This window comes from Panicum hallii, chromosome 9 (genome assembly GCF_002211085.1).
Source record: "Panicum hallii strain FIL2 chromosome 9, PHallii_v3.1, whole genome shotgun sequence".
NCBI lineage: Eukaryota > Viridiplantae > Streptophyta > Magnoliopsida > Poales > Poaceae > Panicum > Panicum hallii.
Genome location: NC_038050.1, coordinates 10,514,734 through 10,532,582, shown reverse-complemented (window position 1 = coordinate 10,532,582; position 17,849 = coordinate 10,514,734). Strand labels below are relative to the sequence as shown.

The 17,849-nt window shown below is 47.3% G+C and overlaps 2 protein-coding genes across 2 annotated transcripts; one reads left to right on the top strand and one right to left on the bottom strand.

Annotated features, from left to right (window-relative positions):
- Positions 1 to 11,010: 11,010 nt before the first annotated feature.
- Positions 11,011 to 11,885, bottom strand: LOC112876056 (peamaclein-like). Its single transcript, XM_025940090.1, has 2 exons — positions 11,689 to 11,885; positions 11,011 to 11,545 (listed from the first exon to the last, which is right to left on the bottom strand). The coding sequence occupies exons 1-2, from the start codon at positions 11,777 to 11,779 to the stop codon at positions 11,349 to 11,351; spliced, it is 288 nt and encodes a 95-aa protein (XP_025795875.1). The 5' UTR covers positions 11,780 to 11,885; the 3' UTR covers positions 11,011 to 11,348.
- A 591-nt stretch (positions 11,886 to 12,476) lies between these two features.
- LOC112875166 (elongator complex protein 1) lies at positions 12,477 to 17,640 on the top strand. Its single transcript, XM_025938906.1, has 5 exons — positions 12,477 to 12,874; positions 13,174 to 13,491; positions 13,569 to 16,642; positions 16,804 to 16,902; positions 16,976 to 17,640. Exons 1-5 carry the CDS (start codon positions 12,704 to 12,706, stop codon positions 17,292 to 17,294), a joined length of 3,981 nt encoding a protein of 1,326 aa, XP_025794691.1. The 5' UTR covers positions 12,477 to 12,703; the 3' UTR covers positions 17,295 to 17,640.
- Positions 17,641 to 17,849: the final 209 nt, after the last annotated feature.

The window sequence follows — 17,849 nt, the reverse complement described above, 5'->3', positions numbered from 1 at the left end:
CATCCAATTACCTATGAACGGTTGTGTGCAGAACGAACGATAATCTTATTCCATTGTCTAAAACAGAAATTTGAATATTAGCAAAATCGAAAATACAAGTGTTCTACCCTTTCACACACTGGCCTTGACCGTTGCAGCACCCAAGTCTCACTACCGGAAAAAAGATCTTTGCCGAGTGTCAAATATTTTGCCGAGTATTTTTTTTTGGGCACTCGGTAAAGAGCTTCTTTACCGAGCGCCGGTCTTTGCCGAGTGCCTTTTTTAGACACTCGGCAAAGATAATTTTCAAATCATATTTTGAAGTAGTAAATTAATTCAAATAAAAATATTTTCAACTACAAAGTTGTATAACTCATCAATATGCACAATTCTTATTTTGGACATTTCTTTATTTGATAAAATAAATGTACATTTGTTCACAAAATATATATATATATCTCGTAGTTTATGAAACTATAAGAGAGATATATAAGATTTGTGAACAATATTAGAATTATCATGTCAGATGAAGAAATGATAAAACAACCAAAATAAACTTTTTATATCTTGAGAAGTTATAAGATTTTACAATTGGCAATATTTTAATTTAAAGTCATCTTGTCAACAAAAACTACATCTGAATATAGAAAATTTAAAATTCGAATTTTGTAAATGACCTCAAATGGAAAAACCATCAAAATTAAAGTTGTAGATCTCAAAAATTTATGAAAGTTTGTAGTTGACAACTTTTTGATTTTAAATCATTGTGTCATATTAAAATACATTTGAAGTTTTCAAATTTGAAATTCAAATTTTGTAAACGATCTCGGATGAAGAAACTACCAAAATAAAAGTTGTAGATCTTGAAAAGTTATGCCACTTTGTAGTTAACAACTTTTTCATTTGAGTTTATTTACTATCTCAAACAAATAATTTACACTCGGTTAATTATAATATGTGGAGAATAAAAACGTAATGTTGACACACTTGGTCCAATGGTGCAGTGGTAGAGGGAGTTGTGAGTTCGAAAACTATCATCGACAACTTATGAAAAATTGCTGAAAAAAATATGCAACTCATTAGATGGGTCACTAGCTGGCTGTGCATGCCTCCCCCAATATTTTTTTTCCTGTTTCATTTTTTTGGATATTTTCCGATTTACATTTTGCCAAGTGCAGCTCTTTGCCGAGTGTTTTTCGGCAAAGCTCCTGAATCCGGTAGTGTCTAGATGGAACAGTTTCGATCAGTGGGAGTACATGGAATGAAACTTTATAATGTATAATTGAGTGCCAATTGTATATTAAGATACCAGGAGGTTGTTGGAGTTTTGTTTTTTGTTTTTGCTATATATATTTGCCTCACAGCTAGCTCTTCCCGGTTGCACTTCATCTGGCGCAGCAACAACTTGACTTAAAAGTTCCCATGTCTGGAACATGTCCTATGTATGTTGCCCATTTCAGCCGCAGCTGCACTTGAAAAAAGCTTAAAAACCGGTGGCCAGGGTCTAACATTTTCCTTCCTCCAGCACCACCTGTTTCTTGCATTGTCTGGTGGACACATAATTAGACAATTATCTATATTGCATGCACCATCTCCAGTTCTATAAACATGTAGTACTTAGATGAGAATCTTTTACCAAGCTCCACATGTACAGATTGCGTCGGCATGGTCAGCCCCTGGCCAAGAACTGCATATACTTGACGTACCTGTTGATGCGCGCAGCGCGTTGCTGGTCGCACCCTTTCGGCCGCCGGTCCTTGATTTCGATGGATGGATCTCCTCTTCTCTCTGTTTTATTTTTTCACCCGGCATGCATGCATGCACGCTGGCTGAAGCTGAATGGCGGCTGGTCCCGCCGCCGGACCGCCGGCCCGGCACGCACGGAAGCAGAACTGAATTCAGTGCGCGCGCGCTCGTGCCCCAGGCTAGCTACGCAGCTATGCTAGCGTCGCCGGTCGGCTGAATCGATCAAGCGGACTGACCCGACACGTCCGGAGGAGAATGCATGATTGGGCTTCAAAAATTTCGCTGCAGTTTTGAAGATGACAGTATATACACCTTCGTCTTGAGAGTATCAGTATCACTTGCAACCCCGCGGGATCGCAGGAAACCCTCACCTCACGTTGAGACAATAATAATCCTTGCCGTAAAGAGCAAAGGGGAAGGATGGGCCATGGCCTAGAGATAGCTAGACAGAGCTAGCTTAGTAGGGGGCGCACGCACACACGACGATATGGACCGACAGATTTGACAACTTGGGGCACGCACACGCACAAACAGGCGGCGGAACGGCACGCTGCATGCAGGCATGGCAAGCTAGCTCGCTCGCTCGACAACCCGGAGCAGCATGCATGGCTGCTGCGACCGCGACGATCGAGTAGGGGGCTGAGGATGCCCACAGCCTGCACTGCCGCTCCACCGCTCGATCGATCGCATTTGATGATGATCCTCCGACCGCGCGCAGCTACTGTAATTACTAGGGTTTCGATCGGCTCCCATGATTGGCCACAATGCAAGCTAATCCTCTGCTGGTTTGGTGGTATTATTTGTCCGCGCACGTACTATTGCTCACCAGCCGGCAGCCCGTCGATCGAGGACTGATCACTACTGCATGGTCCAACTTCAGTTTTAATTATACTGAAGACACAAGGCAGAAGACAGAAGCCCGCTTTGCTTGGCCTGCACATTACACTCACAGGGGCTGCGCTCTCAAGTCGGAACCGTACTGCTGTTTGGCGAAGCGGATCGGAAGGCACGCGGCGTCGTACGTCCAGAATGGCTAGCAGTGAAGCCTGCCGTACCTAGCAACTGTACGTGTGTTCGTTTTCTACCCTCTAAATTTTAGACCATCACATCAAAGAGAATCTTGTTATTTAGAAGTATTAAATAAAGTCTAATTACAAAACTTTTTACACAGATGGATGCTAATTCGCGAGACAAATTTAATGAGCCTAATTAATCCATAATTTGCCACAGTGATGCTACAGTAATGATCCGCTAATCATGGACTAATATACCTCATTAGATTCGTCTCGCGAATTAGCCCTGGGGTTCTGCAATTAGTTTTGTAATTAGACTTTATTTAATACTTCTAAATGACAATATCTTTTTTGATGTGACCCCTCTAAACTTTAGACCCAGTAAACGAACACATAGGCACATGCTGACCTGCCGTACGGTATGGTACGTCCAAGTATGGGAGTGCAGAGACGACGGGGCGAGTTCGAGTCAAAGGGCACGCAGCCCGATGGCCGGCCGTACGTACGTGCACTCGCAGCGCGCGAGAGCCAGTCTCCACGTCACGTGCGGGCACGCGGCGTGCACACATCTCCATGCAAAGTTGCTCATGACCATGCGTGTTACTGGCTGGCGCGCCTAGCTAACGCATTTAAATAAGCAGATCATAAAGTTAGTTATACAGGCCAACAGTATGCATGGATATGGTTTTAAATTTGACGATGTTTTCCTTTGGCCCGTGCACGCCCCAGCAGCAGCAGGGGCTCTGAGGTTTCTGTTTTATTTAACACTAGCACTATTTTCCCTGTACATGTACATGTGTCAGGACATAACATGAACACTTGATAGGTGCATTTTTAATATTGATTCTCTGCCAATTTCGTGCATTAGTTTGCTAGCTCCGAATTAAATGCGACCGGGCTTTATCTGTATGCACCTTCCTCCTGTCAGAATTACATGACTGGATTCATACTCTTAAATTTTTGGACTCGACATCGTTTGCTTTAAATGTCTTATTACCTATCTCTTTATATAAGATGTACCAATGCAATTTGTGTGTGTGTGTGTTGCCACTCTTTCGTTAATAAGTGCCTTTGATTAGCGCCCGGGGTATTTCTTCATTAGACTAAAAAAGCACAAGACTCTTTGAGGAAAAATACACTCGGGAAATGTATTGGGAGAAAAAAAAAGCAAAGTGCTGTGTTTCACTAGCGGAATCAAATTTTAAAGTTTCCTTAGCTGGAAAATTACCCGACTTTTCCACACTTCTGATAATGCAAAGTGAAAGCAAGGATGCCATCTTGATTTCAAAAGAAATATTTGAAATAGTATAAGTTTGATTTATGAACCGAAAGTTTGGCCCTCTACGCACCATGCTGTGGTAGCTGTCGACTAGTTCCAAAAAAAACGAAATTAGTGCGGTTCTGGGCTAATCACTTCCTGTTTGAAAAGTCCAAATCTAGTAGTAGTGTATCACTTCATTCAAAAAAAACGAAACTAGGCATAAAAGCAACTATTGAGGTCGTACAATAATGTTGGCCAGTAATCTAGATAAAAAAAAAATCATTCGTACTAAATATCGACATGTGCAGTGCTCTCCCCAGATTTGTGGCGCACCACTTTTAGTTAGGCCTCATGCAGCCAATACCCTAATTAGATGCTTTAGAAAGGACAGTTAGCTGTGACTAATGCCCTAATGTCACAATAAAAATAAGCATGCCGTACTTAGAAAAGATGTCACTGTATAATTTCTGAACGTGGTGTGCCATCCAATTACTTCGCAGTAACATGTCACGTACATGTGCTGCGTAGCAACAGCCGCCCGGGGAAAAGGCCGGGCCAGCACATCACTTCAACGGCAGACTTCTTTTTTTTGTACAACCAGCTCCGCCGAAAGCTGATTATTTTCCGTTTGATGTAACAATTTCTTTATTAATATATGAAATAGCATTTCAATTTAATTATTCACTTTTTTATTTGAAATCAATCGATAATATAAATTAATTGCAGGGTCAAGAATGCACACCCCCTCCCTATCTACAAGATAAAGCAAGAATACAGACATACTATGATTGTGCTAATAAAGTCACTATAATTCAATGATCGTGCCGAAGTCATAAACACATACCTTACATTTTGGAACCCCATGTCATTGGAGAAAAAAAAACATTGTGACAGAGGAAGCATACGAGATCGAGATAGGATTAGCTAGCAACAAACACGGTAGGCAAACTAAACTGGTCGAGCCCATGCACGTACACGCAAGCATGACGTAAGGCACGCATGCTACATACAGTGACCGGGTAGGTAGCTCGCCAGAGATGCAGCATCACATGCGCCCACCCCGACCGCCGTTTTCACTTCGCCCGGCCCGGCCGGCAGGCATGCGCGATGCTGGCTGGCTGGCTGTTGCTGGTCCCGGCCGTCCCGTTGGATCGGAACGGGCCGGCACGCACGGGACCGGAATTGAATTCGGTGCGTGCATTTGGAGGCCACGGCTGCTACCTAACCTAGCTGGCTGCGCGATGCGATCCGATCCTGCAGTGCGACCGCACCGGAGACCCCGGCCGGCGGCGTCAGCTAACACGGCCGTACGACCCCACCCGGCCCTGGCACGATGCACGCAAAGACAAACCTGGCACGCAGTGGGTGCAAAATGCATGCTTAGACAGTCACTCCTGCATTATTTATTAGGACTCATTGTACTGATTCTCTCTATTTTTTTCCGATACCCTTTTAGATAGTTTTGATTTCTGCGCTATTTTTAAAAATTATCAAGTCACCTGCAATGACCATCCCCTTCCAACTAGGTTGGCATCGGTGGAAGGAAATTGTACCTGACCGTTGACATGGCATTGGTGAAGCTAAAAAACAAAGGTAAAAAGGGGATGGGCCACGCATGGCAATGTTGTTGTGGTCACAAGGAATCGGGTGGCCCTGTCGAGTAATTTCGGAGCACATGCACGCTACAACTCCTCCTCAACCGACTGGGAGCGGCATGCCTGCATGGCACCCGGGAGCACGCTGCATGCACGCACTTACAGTACAGACAGGTGTACGCCATCGACTGGGGATTGGATGCACTGCAAATACTATACGTACGGCATGCAAGGATCGATCGCATTGTGATCATTCGTGACGGTCGAGACCCCGTACATGCAGCTTGCCTTTCGGCCCACATGATTGGTCGCAAGGCCCAAGGGAGATCTAACGAAAAAGCGGAACTTCCGCATGCATGCATGCCGTATTGATTGCAGGCACTTGAGCATGTACACGAACACGCGAATCCCCTACAGTACCCCTAAGGTCTATTCTACTAGCTAGGGTTTATAGGTTGTAGATGAAGATCCAGCGTTTGTACGTATAGCTAGTACAGTATATTGTACTATACGTCTATTTGACTCGATCATGTACACGTATAGTACAATGTACTTGCTAGGCCTTCAGCCTGGTGTTGAGAAAGAAAACATATGTATGTAGTTTTTTTTCTTCAAAAGTTTCAAATGGTTAGAAGCGGAGAGAAAGTCATCACAAATTAACAAATAAATATAGTCCGTCTGGAGTTGTCCTGAGTCAAAAAAAAATTAACATTGAGTCTCATGTTCCGCACCAACAAGAAACCAACAAGAGAGGGAGGGAGGGAGATCATACATCAGGGGTAAAACCGACTGACCGACGCCTCTACGTACCCATGCCTGGTTACTGCAGCCTGCCCGTACCATGCCGTGGAAGCACACACGGCGCAAGGATCGAGAGGGGCGGCGTGCGCGTGCCTGCGTGCTACCCGCTTGCCCGGCCGGCAGCAGGCTCGCTCGCATGTGGGCACGCACGCAGCCCGCACATTGATCGTCGTACGTGTTTTTTCCAGCATGGACGGTGTTCGCTTGCCCGCCGCCCTGCCGAGTACTAGCTTGCACTGGAAGCAAAGTTAGGTAGGTGGTGTGGTACTGCGCTGCGCTGCGCTGCACCGTCCGGACTCCGGAGCCCGGAGGACGACCAGCAGAGGGGAAACATCAGCAGATCCCCTCCCCCACTCGCCGTAAAGGCGGATGAGCAGCCGATCGAGCCGGCGCCCCTGGTCACAGCCACGGTACTAGTACCGTACCATGATGCGGCGCCGCCAGTGAAGTGGTGATCATCTCACATGCATGACCTACCCGACCTGATCGATCGATCTACACAGACGACTACAGTATAGTAGTAGGCAACAGGAGTTGTAGTTTTGTAGTGTAGCTCTGGAAGTGCAGACAGACAGAGGACTATATGACCAAAGCTCAGAAATGTGGTCGACATGGAGGACTGCAGCTGCAGGTGCACGCCGCATCACGTACACGGCTACATGGCTGAGGTGACCCCTCTCTGCGCTGGCGGCTCATCAACTCTAGAAGTACAGTCCTCCCAGCTCTTCTCTGTTCTCTCCAGCGCCTCAGCAATGCCCCGGTCACGTCCAGTTACCATGCCGCAACATGCGTCGAGCAGCTCAGATCACCGGCAGGCTTTCCGCTACGACAGGGGCGGAGCCAGCAATGAAATTTAGGGTGCCGAGCTAGATTATGTCAAATCAATAAATAATAAATCTATTTATAACGGTGTCTAAAGTATTAGAGTCAGTAAAATGCTACGCCAGACAAATTTTTCCATACTAAACAATGATCAGGATGCGGGCTCCAAACGATAAATACGAGAAGCAAGGGAGCAGCTCTTCCGGACGGATTCATATAATGCGCTATCGCGTGATACAGTTCCAAACAAGTCCAATAATAATTGTGGTAGAAGTATATATATAGTATGATAAAATACTTATTTATATTGTAATATAGCATGGATAATCATATTCCACCTATGTCAAAAGGTGGCCAAAAGAGAAATAAATTGAGTATTTTTACAGGCTTAGCATAATTTGTAGCTTATCTATAGAAAAAATAACTTGTATGTCTGGTAAATAGGATAGTAGAAATTGATAATTATATCTATAAAAATCTAACAATGCTCAGTCTAAATGATTAGAAGTCCTAATTAAAAAATGCCAAACGATTAATGATTAGTCTACATAAGTAACCTAAGCTTGCTTAACTGGATCATTAGGAGGGGCCATGGCCCCTGCCGGCCCTCTTGCCTCCACCACTGAGATGGAGCCATGAATCAAATTTAGGGGGGCCGAACCAAGCTATATCAAATCAATAGATAATGTATCTATCTATAATGGTGTCTAGAGTGTTGGCGTCAGTAAAATGCTACGCTAGACAAATTTTTCCACACTGAACAACGATCAAGATGCGGGCTCCAAACGATAAACACGAGAAGCAAGGGAAGCAGCTCTCCCGGACGCACTCGTAAAATACGCTGTTGCGTGATACACTTCCAAACAAGTCCAATAATAATTGTGCTTGAAGTATATATAGTATGATAAAATTTTTATTTATATTATAATATAGCATGGATAATCATATTTCACCTATATCAAAAGGTGGCCGAAAGAGGAATAAACTGAGTATTTTTACAGTTTTAGTATAATTTGTAGCTTATCTATAGAATAAATAATTTATATATCTGGTAAATAGGATATTAGACTATAACATTTATATCCACAAAAATCTAACAATGCTCGGTCTAAATGATTAGAAGTCCTAATTAAGAAAAAGTTCTAAACGATTAATAATTAGTCTACATAAGTAACCTAAGCTTGCTTATCTGGATCATTTAGGAGGGGCCATGGCCCCTGCCGGCCCCTCTTGCCTCCACCACTGCGCTATGATACGATATTTCCTAGTAGTGTCCAGCTATAACTAAAGGTGACTTAACGAAGGACGCCACAAAAGAAAACTTCCGTAAGGACAATTAATTAGCTGGTACTGACCGCGATCGTGTCATCTTTTCTTACTGATCATGCAAGCCGTACGATTAATCCTCTCATGTTCTACCACCTGACAAGGTTCCGGCAAATAGGTACTCTGGTAGTAATACTAGCACCCTCCGTTCCAAATTACAGTTTATTTTATTTTTTCTACATATATATATATATATATTTTAATATGCACCTAGATATATACTATATCTATCTAGATACTCCCTCCGTTCTAGAACATCGGTCGTTTTGATTTTTCTAAATTCATATATTCTGTTATGCATCTAGATATATATTATATTTAGATACATAGCAAATACAATAAATCTAAAAATTCTAAAATGACCTACATTTTAAAATGGAGGGAGTACGTAGAAAAACCATGTATGTAAGAAAAGCCAACATGAATTGTATGTATATGGAAGTAAGATCCTGATGCTATCCAATAATTAAGCTATCAGGTGACCAAGTCAAGCTGCATAATCAATACTACAAAAAGTTAGCGCGATCATTCTCGTGGAGAAGTTACTGCTAAGCTGCGAATTAAAGTGCGGTGTACACCCAGCGTATGAACGAAATCCAGCGTGAACATCCATGCTGACTTTGTTGGCAGGAAGGGTTCGAGAGTTAGGTCAGCGCGGGTAGCTGGATCAAAATACCGCGTTGACCATGTGACAACCCACACGTTGACTTGCCGTGCACAAAAAGTAATGCGAGCACTAGTATACACCTGGAACTTAGCTGCGCGCTGAAAATGTCGTTACAGGTCCGCAAGCACTGCTGTCGATCAAGCTAATTCAACTCAACGCTGGCTAGTGCACCAGCGACCCTTTAATGCAGTCGATCGGTCCAACCATGCATGGATGTTCTTCTTTTCACCCGTCATGCACGCCGGGAATCGCTGGCGTGTGGACTCTGGAGGTTGACCACATGGATCATGGCAGCTGTTCAGGAGCCCGCTGGTCCAGCGTGGTCGACCGGCCGGCATGCACGGGCGCATGCAGGAATTCAATTCGGTGGGGCAACGCAACAAAGACCACCCCAGGTCCTACTGCTGTGCAACATATGTGCACGGTGAATCGGTGATCACCGTACACGTTCGGAGTAAACTTCCTTAGTGGGGACGGAGCCTTAATCAGCGAAAGCGCATCGATCGGTACGTAGTTGGATCTTTGGAGACGATGACGGGGAACGTTCCTTGGAGCGCGGCGGAGGGGGAAGAAGCCTTTCTTTTTTTCTTCGCAAAGCACGGTACAAAAATAGACGATCACACGCGCACGCTTGTTTCTACGAATATTCGCACGCAACTCTATCTCTATAAATATATTTAAAATACTGAACAGTAGATGTTGAGATTGGTGAAGTCAACGGGCTACTCGTTAAGTCAACCTGCTACCACTAAAAAAAATACTATCAGCTAAGTCATAGAATGATTTTTTTTTTAAAAAAATACGAGCATGGCGTGCCTGGTCCGGCCCAGAACGTTTTCGAATCCACCACACCCGTCTCGTCTGTTGCAGCCCAACAGAGTACATGAGTTACCGGCAGGGCCCAACAGAGATCCGGCCGGTCACGGTCCGGCAGCCCATTTATGCGGCGATCGCCCAGCAGAGAGTGACCCCAGAAGGCACTATTGATTTGCCCGCACACTCTCTGCTTGTGTGTTTATATACATGTGCTGCTGCGCTGGAAATAGCAGGATCCGATCGCCGGTCACCAGGACATACTGAGGCTCAAATCAGATTACGGCCGGGTGGCCGCCGAGTGTGCTTGCCTGTCCCTGGAAGCAAAATCATGTCTGGCCCCTTGCCGGCCACATAGTCAGACCGCAGGATCCAGGTGGGAAGGAAGCAGCGGCTAGGGAGCTTCTTCTCGGTGGGCGGTGGCGCCCCGCGTTCTGTGCAGCGCGGCATGGCGCCGCCGGCCGGTCGGTCGGTCGGTTGGGAGACGAGGACAGTGCCGTACTTCTCGTTTGCGCATGGTGGCTCATACAACTACAGCTACGGAACAGCGCGAGCTGCTTCAATTCTTCGCACGTGCATCCGCGTGCCTCTCCATTGCGTGTCGAGCCAGTGATGGACTGACTGGTGGGCTTTGTTTCCCCCAGGCTTTGATGCAACTAAACGACGACGTGCGCGCGCTCGTGGGCTTTGCACAATGCTCGGGCCTGCGAAACACCACCCTTGCGTGCTGCTTGCTACCCCTTTGGCGCTTTTGCAGATGCATCCGAGCGCACGCCCCGTTCGTGCCTTGTCGTGAACGGGCTCGTAGTGATAGCAAGCAGGCATGCACAGCGCACGCACTTCGAGGGGCGTGCAGGCGAAAGCCGCGCCGCGCGGACGGCAAGCTGCAGCTCACGGGCAAAAGTCACGGGAAGCAAAAACGCGTGGCCCGTACCGCTGGTGTCTGCTCTGCTAACCGAGCTGCGGCCTCCACCGGTCTCAAAGTCATCAGCAGTACAAGTGCCATGACATTAGTAGTAGTACATCTTAATTGGTACATCATGCACGCCACGTACAAAGGTAGGATCGAGTACGAATTAGTACAGGCACGGCCTAATCACGACACGACACGACACGGCTGGGCGGCCTAGGTGACACTTGGGAGCTTGTCACTACCGGTGCTGGTAGATCTCACATACTCCACGACGGCTCCGTACTACGTCGTACCAAGTCACACTGACGCTGTACACGAACACGTACACACGCACAGTACGTACGTAGTCTAGATTATGCACGGTCCGTCGTCCGTCTCGTCGGCATCTTCGCAGGTGGTTGGGTTCAGCCGTTCAGGGGCACTTGGGCCTCTTCTTGGGCCCGGCGGTGAGCATGTTGCGGTAGCAGGGGCACTCGTTCACGCCGCCGCGCGCCCCCGTGGGCACGCAGTTGCACTCCTCGCAGCAGAGGCCGCAGGTCCGCATGCACGCGCCCCGCGCGCGCGTGCCGGCGCGGCCGCACCGCACGCCGCACTTGCTCGAGCAGAACCCTGCGGGGATGCATGCCGCCACGCACGCACGCGGTCAGGGGAGGGCACGGCCGGAGGACGGAGCATCACGCCGGCCGGCCGGCCGCCCAACAGCAGATAGAACCGGCCGAGTCATCACAAGCTAATTAATTAGGAGGACGTACCTGAGGCGGCGTCGGCGGCCTGAAGCCACGACGCGGCGGCGACGAGCAGGAGGAGGAGGAGCACCGCGGCGAGGCGCGGGGGCTTGGCCATCTCCTCGCGTTGCGCTGCTGGCGGGAACCTGACGGGGAGCGGAGCGGATGGATGCTCTCTGGCAGCCGGCTGTGAGCTTGCTTTGGGTGAGCGAGAGAGGCAGAGGTCTGTTCGGGCCCCTTTGTACTGGCAGCGGCAAGCACCGGGCGAGAGCCTGGGGCCAACCGGCCAAGGAAGGCTCTGGAGACCGGGCTACGTGTCGCGCGGCCACGTACCCGCCGTGATTGTCCCGGACGACGACGACGCTGCGAACATCAATGCCTGCCGAAAACGGACACGGCCAGTGTGGGCCGGGGCGATGCAGCAGCAGCGGCGAGCGGCGAGCGGTGTCCGGTGCTGCATGGCGCGGCCCCCGGGGGCAAGGCATCCGTGAGACCGTGACCGATAGCCCCGTGATGCCTGACGCCTTCTCTCTTCTCGGCCGGCCTAGCGGGCGGTGCAGCACGGGCGGGGATTGGCTGCGCACGGCGCGCGTCTTCCGGGCAATGGCCCACGCCGATGCAGGTGTGTGCCGGCGGCCCGGGCACAGCACCCGTGAACGTGATAGCGATAGCCTGCCACCGTTGCAGATACGTCGCGAATCATGTAGACAAAAAAAGCCATGGAAATGTGTTGGGCTAGGTCTAGTGGGATGGCCTTCGTTGGGCTCGGTCACCGGGAAAGCCCAGAAAAAGCCCAGTAGCCCTTCCCCAATTCCCCCAATCCCGCAAACCCACCCCTCCTCGTCCCCGCTCGCCACCCACGCCCAGGACCGCCGCCGCCGCCTCTCCCCCGCTCACGGCAACGGCTCCCTCGGTGCCCCCGCCCGTCATCGACGAGCCCGAAAAAGCGGAGCGATCGAGAGGAGGGATTGAGGGCAAGCGAAAGAAAAGCTCCTCGAGCTACTAAACCCCTAAAACCCTCGGCGTCGGAGGCGGCGGCGAGATGAAGAACCTGCGCCTTGTGACGAGGCTCCCGCAGCAGCTCCAGCTCCAGCTCGGCGGCGAAACCCTCGTCGCCTCCGCGATCGACCCCGAGCGCCGCCGCGCCTTCTTCGCCTCCTCCGTCAACTTCATCTACACCGTCCAGCTCCCCGCCGCCTCCGCACAGGGACAGGTCTCCTATTCCATCCCGTCCCGTTCCATTTGGTTGCAGTAGCTGCCGCATCTCGAGGACTGGAGGCAAAGTTTTTGTTTCTTTCACCGCATACAGGCTACACTGCTAGCATTCCTGCTTTTAGCTTCGCTAGAAAGCAAGCAAACAGTTCATGATGGCCGATTTACTGCGTCTACAAATGTTGCTGTATAGCCAATGGTTTTGTTTGAAGCCTAGGAAAAAGGTCGCTATGGTGATGACTTCATCTTTGCAGTTTTCCATGTTATGCTGACCGTACTGCTTTCGTCTAACTTCTGCAGCAACCACTGCCATGGAGTAAAATTACTGCTCAACACTCCGACGTGGAGGAGGTTGTTCTTGAGCCTGGAGATTGCATAGTTGCCATGGATTATCTCATGGAGAGGGAGTCTCTACTCCTTGGTTCATCGGCTGGTTGCCTGCTCTTGTATAATGTGGAGGAAAAAACAACCGAAGTTGTTGGAAGACTGGAAGGTGGTGTCAACACCATTGCCTCTAGCCCTGATGGTGCTCTTCTTTCTGTAACCACTGGACTTGGGCAGCTGCTTGTCATCACACAGGATTGGGAAGTGCTGTTTGAGGCTTCTCTTGATCCTCATGTATGTTTTCTATATTAAAGTCTTACCAAAGATACAAGTTCTTTCTGTTCCCTGTTCTAAACATGCTTCTTCTTTAGGATGCTACCATAGGCGACAAAGACAGTACCGGTTGTCAGATACGAAGCTCAATTTCTTGGCGTGGGGATGGGAAATATTTTGCTACACTTGGGGCCCTTGATGGCGCCATTGGCCCTACAAAGCTTACTATATGGGAACGTGAATCAGGAAAGGTTCATTCATCTTCGGATGCCAAAACTTTTATGGGAGCATTGTTAGATTGGATGCCTAGTGGAGCCAAGGTTGCCACAGCCCATGATCGGAGGGCAGAGGGAAAATGCCCTCTCATTGTATTCTATGAAAAGAATGGCTTAGAGAGGAGCCACTTTTCCATTGATGAGCCAGCAGAGGTTGCCATTCATGCTTTAAAATGGAACTGCAATTCCGAGATCCTAGCTGCTCTGGTTTCTTCTGAGCAGCATGATGTTATTAAAATATGGTCCTGCAGGAACAATCACTGGTACTTGAAACATGAACTGCGGTACACAAAGGAAGAGAGGGTGAAGTTCTTTTGGGATCCAACGAAACCAATGCATCTGATTTGCTGGACACAGGGTGGCCAAGTCATTATTCACAGGTTTTCTTGGACTACCGCAGTCAGTGAGACTTCAGTTGCACTTGTTATTGATGGTTCCCATGTTCTTGTTACTCCTCTTAATTTGGGCCTCATGCCACCTCCCATGTCTCTGTTCCACCTCGCATTTCCTTGTGCAGTGAATGAGGTTTCTTTTGTGTCCAGTAACTCAAAGACCCACTTGGCTGCTTATCTCTCAAATGGCAGCTTGTGTGTACTGGAGCTTCCAGCACCAGATTCTTGGGAAGAATTTGAAGGCAACAGGATAAATGTTGACCCTTGCTGTTCTGGCTTCACTCTGGATAACTGTATGCACCTTGCTTGGATAGATACCCACACCTTGATTGGCATCTGTTGCCATAGCGAACGCTGCTGTTCAACACCGACTGGGTCCAGTGAAACTAGTAACCTGGTACACAAACATGATTCACTGTTTTCCATCAATGAGATTGAACTTGTACGTTCAGAGGATTCTGTGCCAGGTTCAGTGATTTCATCTGGTTGGCAAGCTAGAGTATCAAAGAAAGTGCCAATGCAGAGTTCAGTCATTGGAGTCTCTCAGAATCCAGCAAAAAAAGGTTCAGCCTTCATTCAAATTAGTGGAGGAAGGATTGTTGAGTACTGTTCAAGTTTAAATCTGTTGAAAATGTCAGCACAACTCAATGAGGTTGATTCTGACCATGGTTTTCCAGCAGCATGTCCTTGGATGACTGCAGTTCTGTGCCATGAAAATGGTATGGCTCAACCCTTTCTCTTTGGACTTGATGATAACAGCAACCTTTATATGGGCAAAAGGTTATTGAGCAACAACTGCAGCAGCTTCACATTCTACTCCAGTGCTTATGGAACCACTGAGCGAGTTATGAGCCACTTACTTGTGACTACTAAGAAAGATCTTCTATTCATTGTGGATATCAATGAGATCTTTCTTAAAGACAATGAGGTGACAGTTGACAGCCATGTCAGTAGCCATCCTCGAGGAAAGCAAAGCAAAGAGCACATCACTGTGTGGGAAAAGGGAGCAAAGTTGGTTGGTGTTCTCCATGGTGATGAAGCAGCTGTCATAATGCAAACTACACGTGGTAACTTAGAGTGTACTTACCCTAGAAAGCTGGTCCTTGTTTCAATTGTTCAGGCATTGGCTCAGAGGCGTTTCAAAGATGCAATGGACATGGTGAGGCGGCATCGGATAGATTTCAATATCATTGTTGATTATTGTGGTTGTAATGTTTTTATCAAGTTAGCAGCAGATTTTGTCAAACAAGTTAATAACCTTAGCCACATCACTGAATTTGTTTGCTCAATGAAGAACAGCAATTCAAGCAGCAAATTGTATGAAGCCTATATGTCTTTCCCTGATCACTCTACGGACTCGATGGTTGATAATGAGTGCAACAAAGTCACTTCTGTACTGATGGCAGTTGGAAAAGCCCTTGAGGAACAAATGGAAGAGAGCTCATCAAGAGAACTTTGTGTTCTGACCACTTTAGCCCGTAGTGAACCTCCATTATTGGAGGAATCACTAAACAGAATAAAAGCAATTCGAGAATTGGAACTTCTTGGCGTTGATGATGCCAGGAGAAAACTTTACCCTTCTGCTGAAGAGTCTCTGAAGCACTTGCTTTGGTTAACAGACACTGAAGCTGTTTTCGGTGCTGCTTTGGGGTTGTACGATCTGAATCTTGCTGCTATCGTTGCTTTGAATTCCCAAAAAGATCCAAAAGAGTTCCTCCCATTTCTCAAGAGTCTTGAATGCCTTCCTCCTGCTGTCATGAGATACACGATTGATTTAAGGCTTGGAAGATATGAGAGTGCCCTCAGAAACATTGTTTCTGCTGGTAACGAGTACCACGAGGATTGCATGAAGCTCCTTAATGCTAATCCTCAGCTGTTCCCACTGGGCCTCCAGTTATTTAATGAATCAGATAAAAGGAATGAAATTCTTGAGGCATGGGGCGACCATCTTTCTGAAGAGAAATGCTTTGGAGATGCCGCATTGACTTACCAGTGCTGTTTGTCATATCAGAAATCATTGAAAGCTTACCGTGCTTGTGGGGACTGGAAAGGCGTGTTTACTGTTGCAGGTCTTTTGGAGTTAGAAAAGGAGGAAATTACTCAGCTTGCACACGAGTTATGTGATGAGTTCCAAGCTCTCGGCAAGCCAGGAGATGCTGCTAGAGTAGCACTGGAGTATTGTTCAGATGCCGAGAGAGGTGTAAGTTATTATATCACGGCAAGGGAATGGGAAGAGGCTCTTAGAGTTGCTTATATGCTTAGCAGGCATGATCTGGTTGGAACTATTAGAGATGCAGCTTTGGATTGTGCCGCATCGCTGATATCCGAGTACCAGGAAGGACTGCTGAAGGTTGGTAAATATGTAGCACGTTATGTGGCTGTGCGGCAGAGGAGATTGTCGCTTGCTGCCAAACTCCAGTCAGAAGATCGGTTTATGGATGTTGAAGATGACAGCGTTTCAGAAGTGAGCACTAGCTTCAGCGAAATGAGCGCATATACCACAAGGTAAAATTGCACCATTTTGATGTTGCACAACACGTCTTGTCTCTGTTTGTTATCCTTTCTTGCTACATAGTTTCTGTCTTGTTTTAGAAAGAATTCTGAGATCGAATTCTATCTGTCTCAAGTTACCCATCAGTGTGGAGCTCTGAATTTTATTTGGACAGGTCAACCAAGGAGTCAAGTGCTTCGGTCATATCCAGCAGCGCCAGCAAGTCACGAGGAGCAAGGCGGCAAAAAAAAGGTGGCAAGATACGAGCTGGAAGGTTGGCAACCTGCACTTTTGGTGTTGATTTGGGTTTGTCTGTTTTGCAGACTGACAATGTTTTCTTTATGCAGTCCTGGGGAGGAGATGGCCCTTGTGGAGCATCTCAAGGGGATGGCGCTGACAGACGGTGCTGAAAATGAGCTGAAGAACCTTCTCGTGGTTCTAATACAATTGGGGAAAGAAGAAACTGCCCGTCAGGTGCAGCAGGCTGCAGATAGCTTTGAAGTGTCTCAAAGGGCTGCAGTGAAGTTGTCTGAGGATACAGTATGTAACGACAAGGTAGATGAGAACGTTCACACCCTTGAGCATTACATAAGAATGCTGAGGGCTCATGGGTCAGGTCATAGCGAGACTGGTTCATGGCGAATCAAAGCATTGTCTCCCCCTTGATGGCTTGTTTGGTTAGTGCCCTCCCCAAGGGGGTTGAGGGGGCTCATGACTTCAGACTTGCAAACGATTTCAAGCTGGCTGTAAAAGAGGAGCACAGTTTTGCTATTACTGAACATTGCGAGCAGATCAAACACCAGTCTTCTGTCATGCAGGTTTTAATGTCTTGTATATCCGGCCACTATTGCCATTTGCTATTCACATACACCGAACGGTTGGAGCTGTTAATATGCTTGTTAGTATATTAACAAGGATACAGAAGGCTAACCAATTTCATTTGCATTTTCTTTTTTGAATTTCATTAGCAGTTAACTGAGTTGATTTGTGAATACAATTTTTACTTCTGAAATTGGTTCTCTAAGTCCTGGTTTGCTGCAAAGATTGGTGGTACAAATATCCAACCAATGAAAGTAATTTTGATTCCAATCCAGACTTAAAATTTCCGGTAACTTGCATATGTTTGCGTCACTTGTCCTTCTAACCATCTTTCGCGTTTTTTTTTCCATAGCTAAAGTGGTATTGCGAATCGGAGGTTCTTGAATTGACTTGTGGGCTGGT

What these genes read in the sequence shown, in the direction of transcription:
- LOC112876056 (XM_025940090.1), bottom strand. Translation starts at nt 11,779, where the DNA reads ATGGCCAAGCCCCCGCGCCTCGCCGCGGTGCTCCTCCTCCTCCTGCTC. An exon ending in GGCCGCCGACGCCGCCTCAG is followed by an intron (nt 11,546 to 11,688) that starts GTACGTCCTCCT and finishes GCATCCCCGCAG; the next exon opens with GGTTCTGCTCGAGCAAGTGC.
- LOC112875166 (XM_025938906.1), top strand. Translation starts at nt 12,704, where the DNA reads ATGAAGAACCTGCGCCTTGTGACGAGGCTCCCGCAGCAGCTCCAGCTC. An exon ending in CCGCCTCCGCACAGGGACAG is followed by an intron (nt 12,875 to 13,173) that starts GTCTCCTATTCC and finishes TAACTTCTGCAG; the next exon opens with CAACCACTGCCATGGAGTAA. An exon ending in AGGCTTCTCTTGATCCTCAT is followed by an intron (nt 13,492 to 13,568) that starts GTATGTTTTCTA and finishes CTTCTTCTTTAG; the next exon opens with GATGCTACCATAGGCGACAA.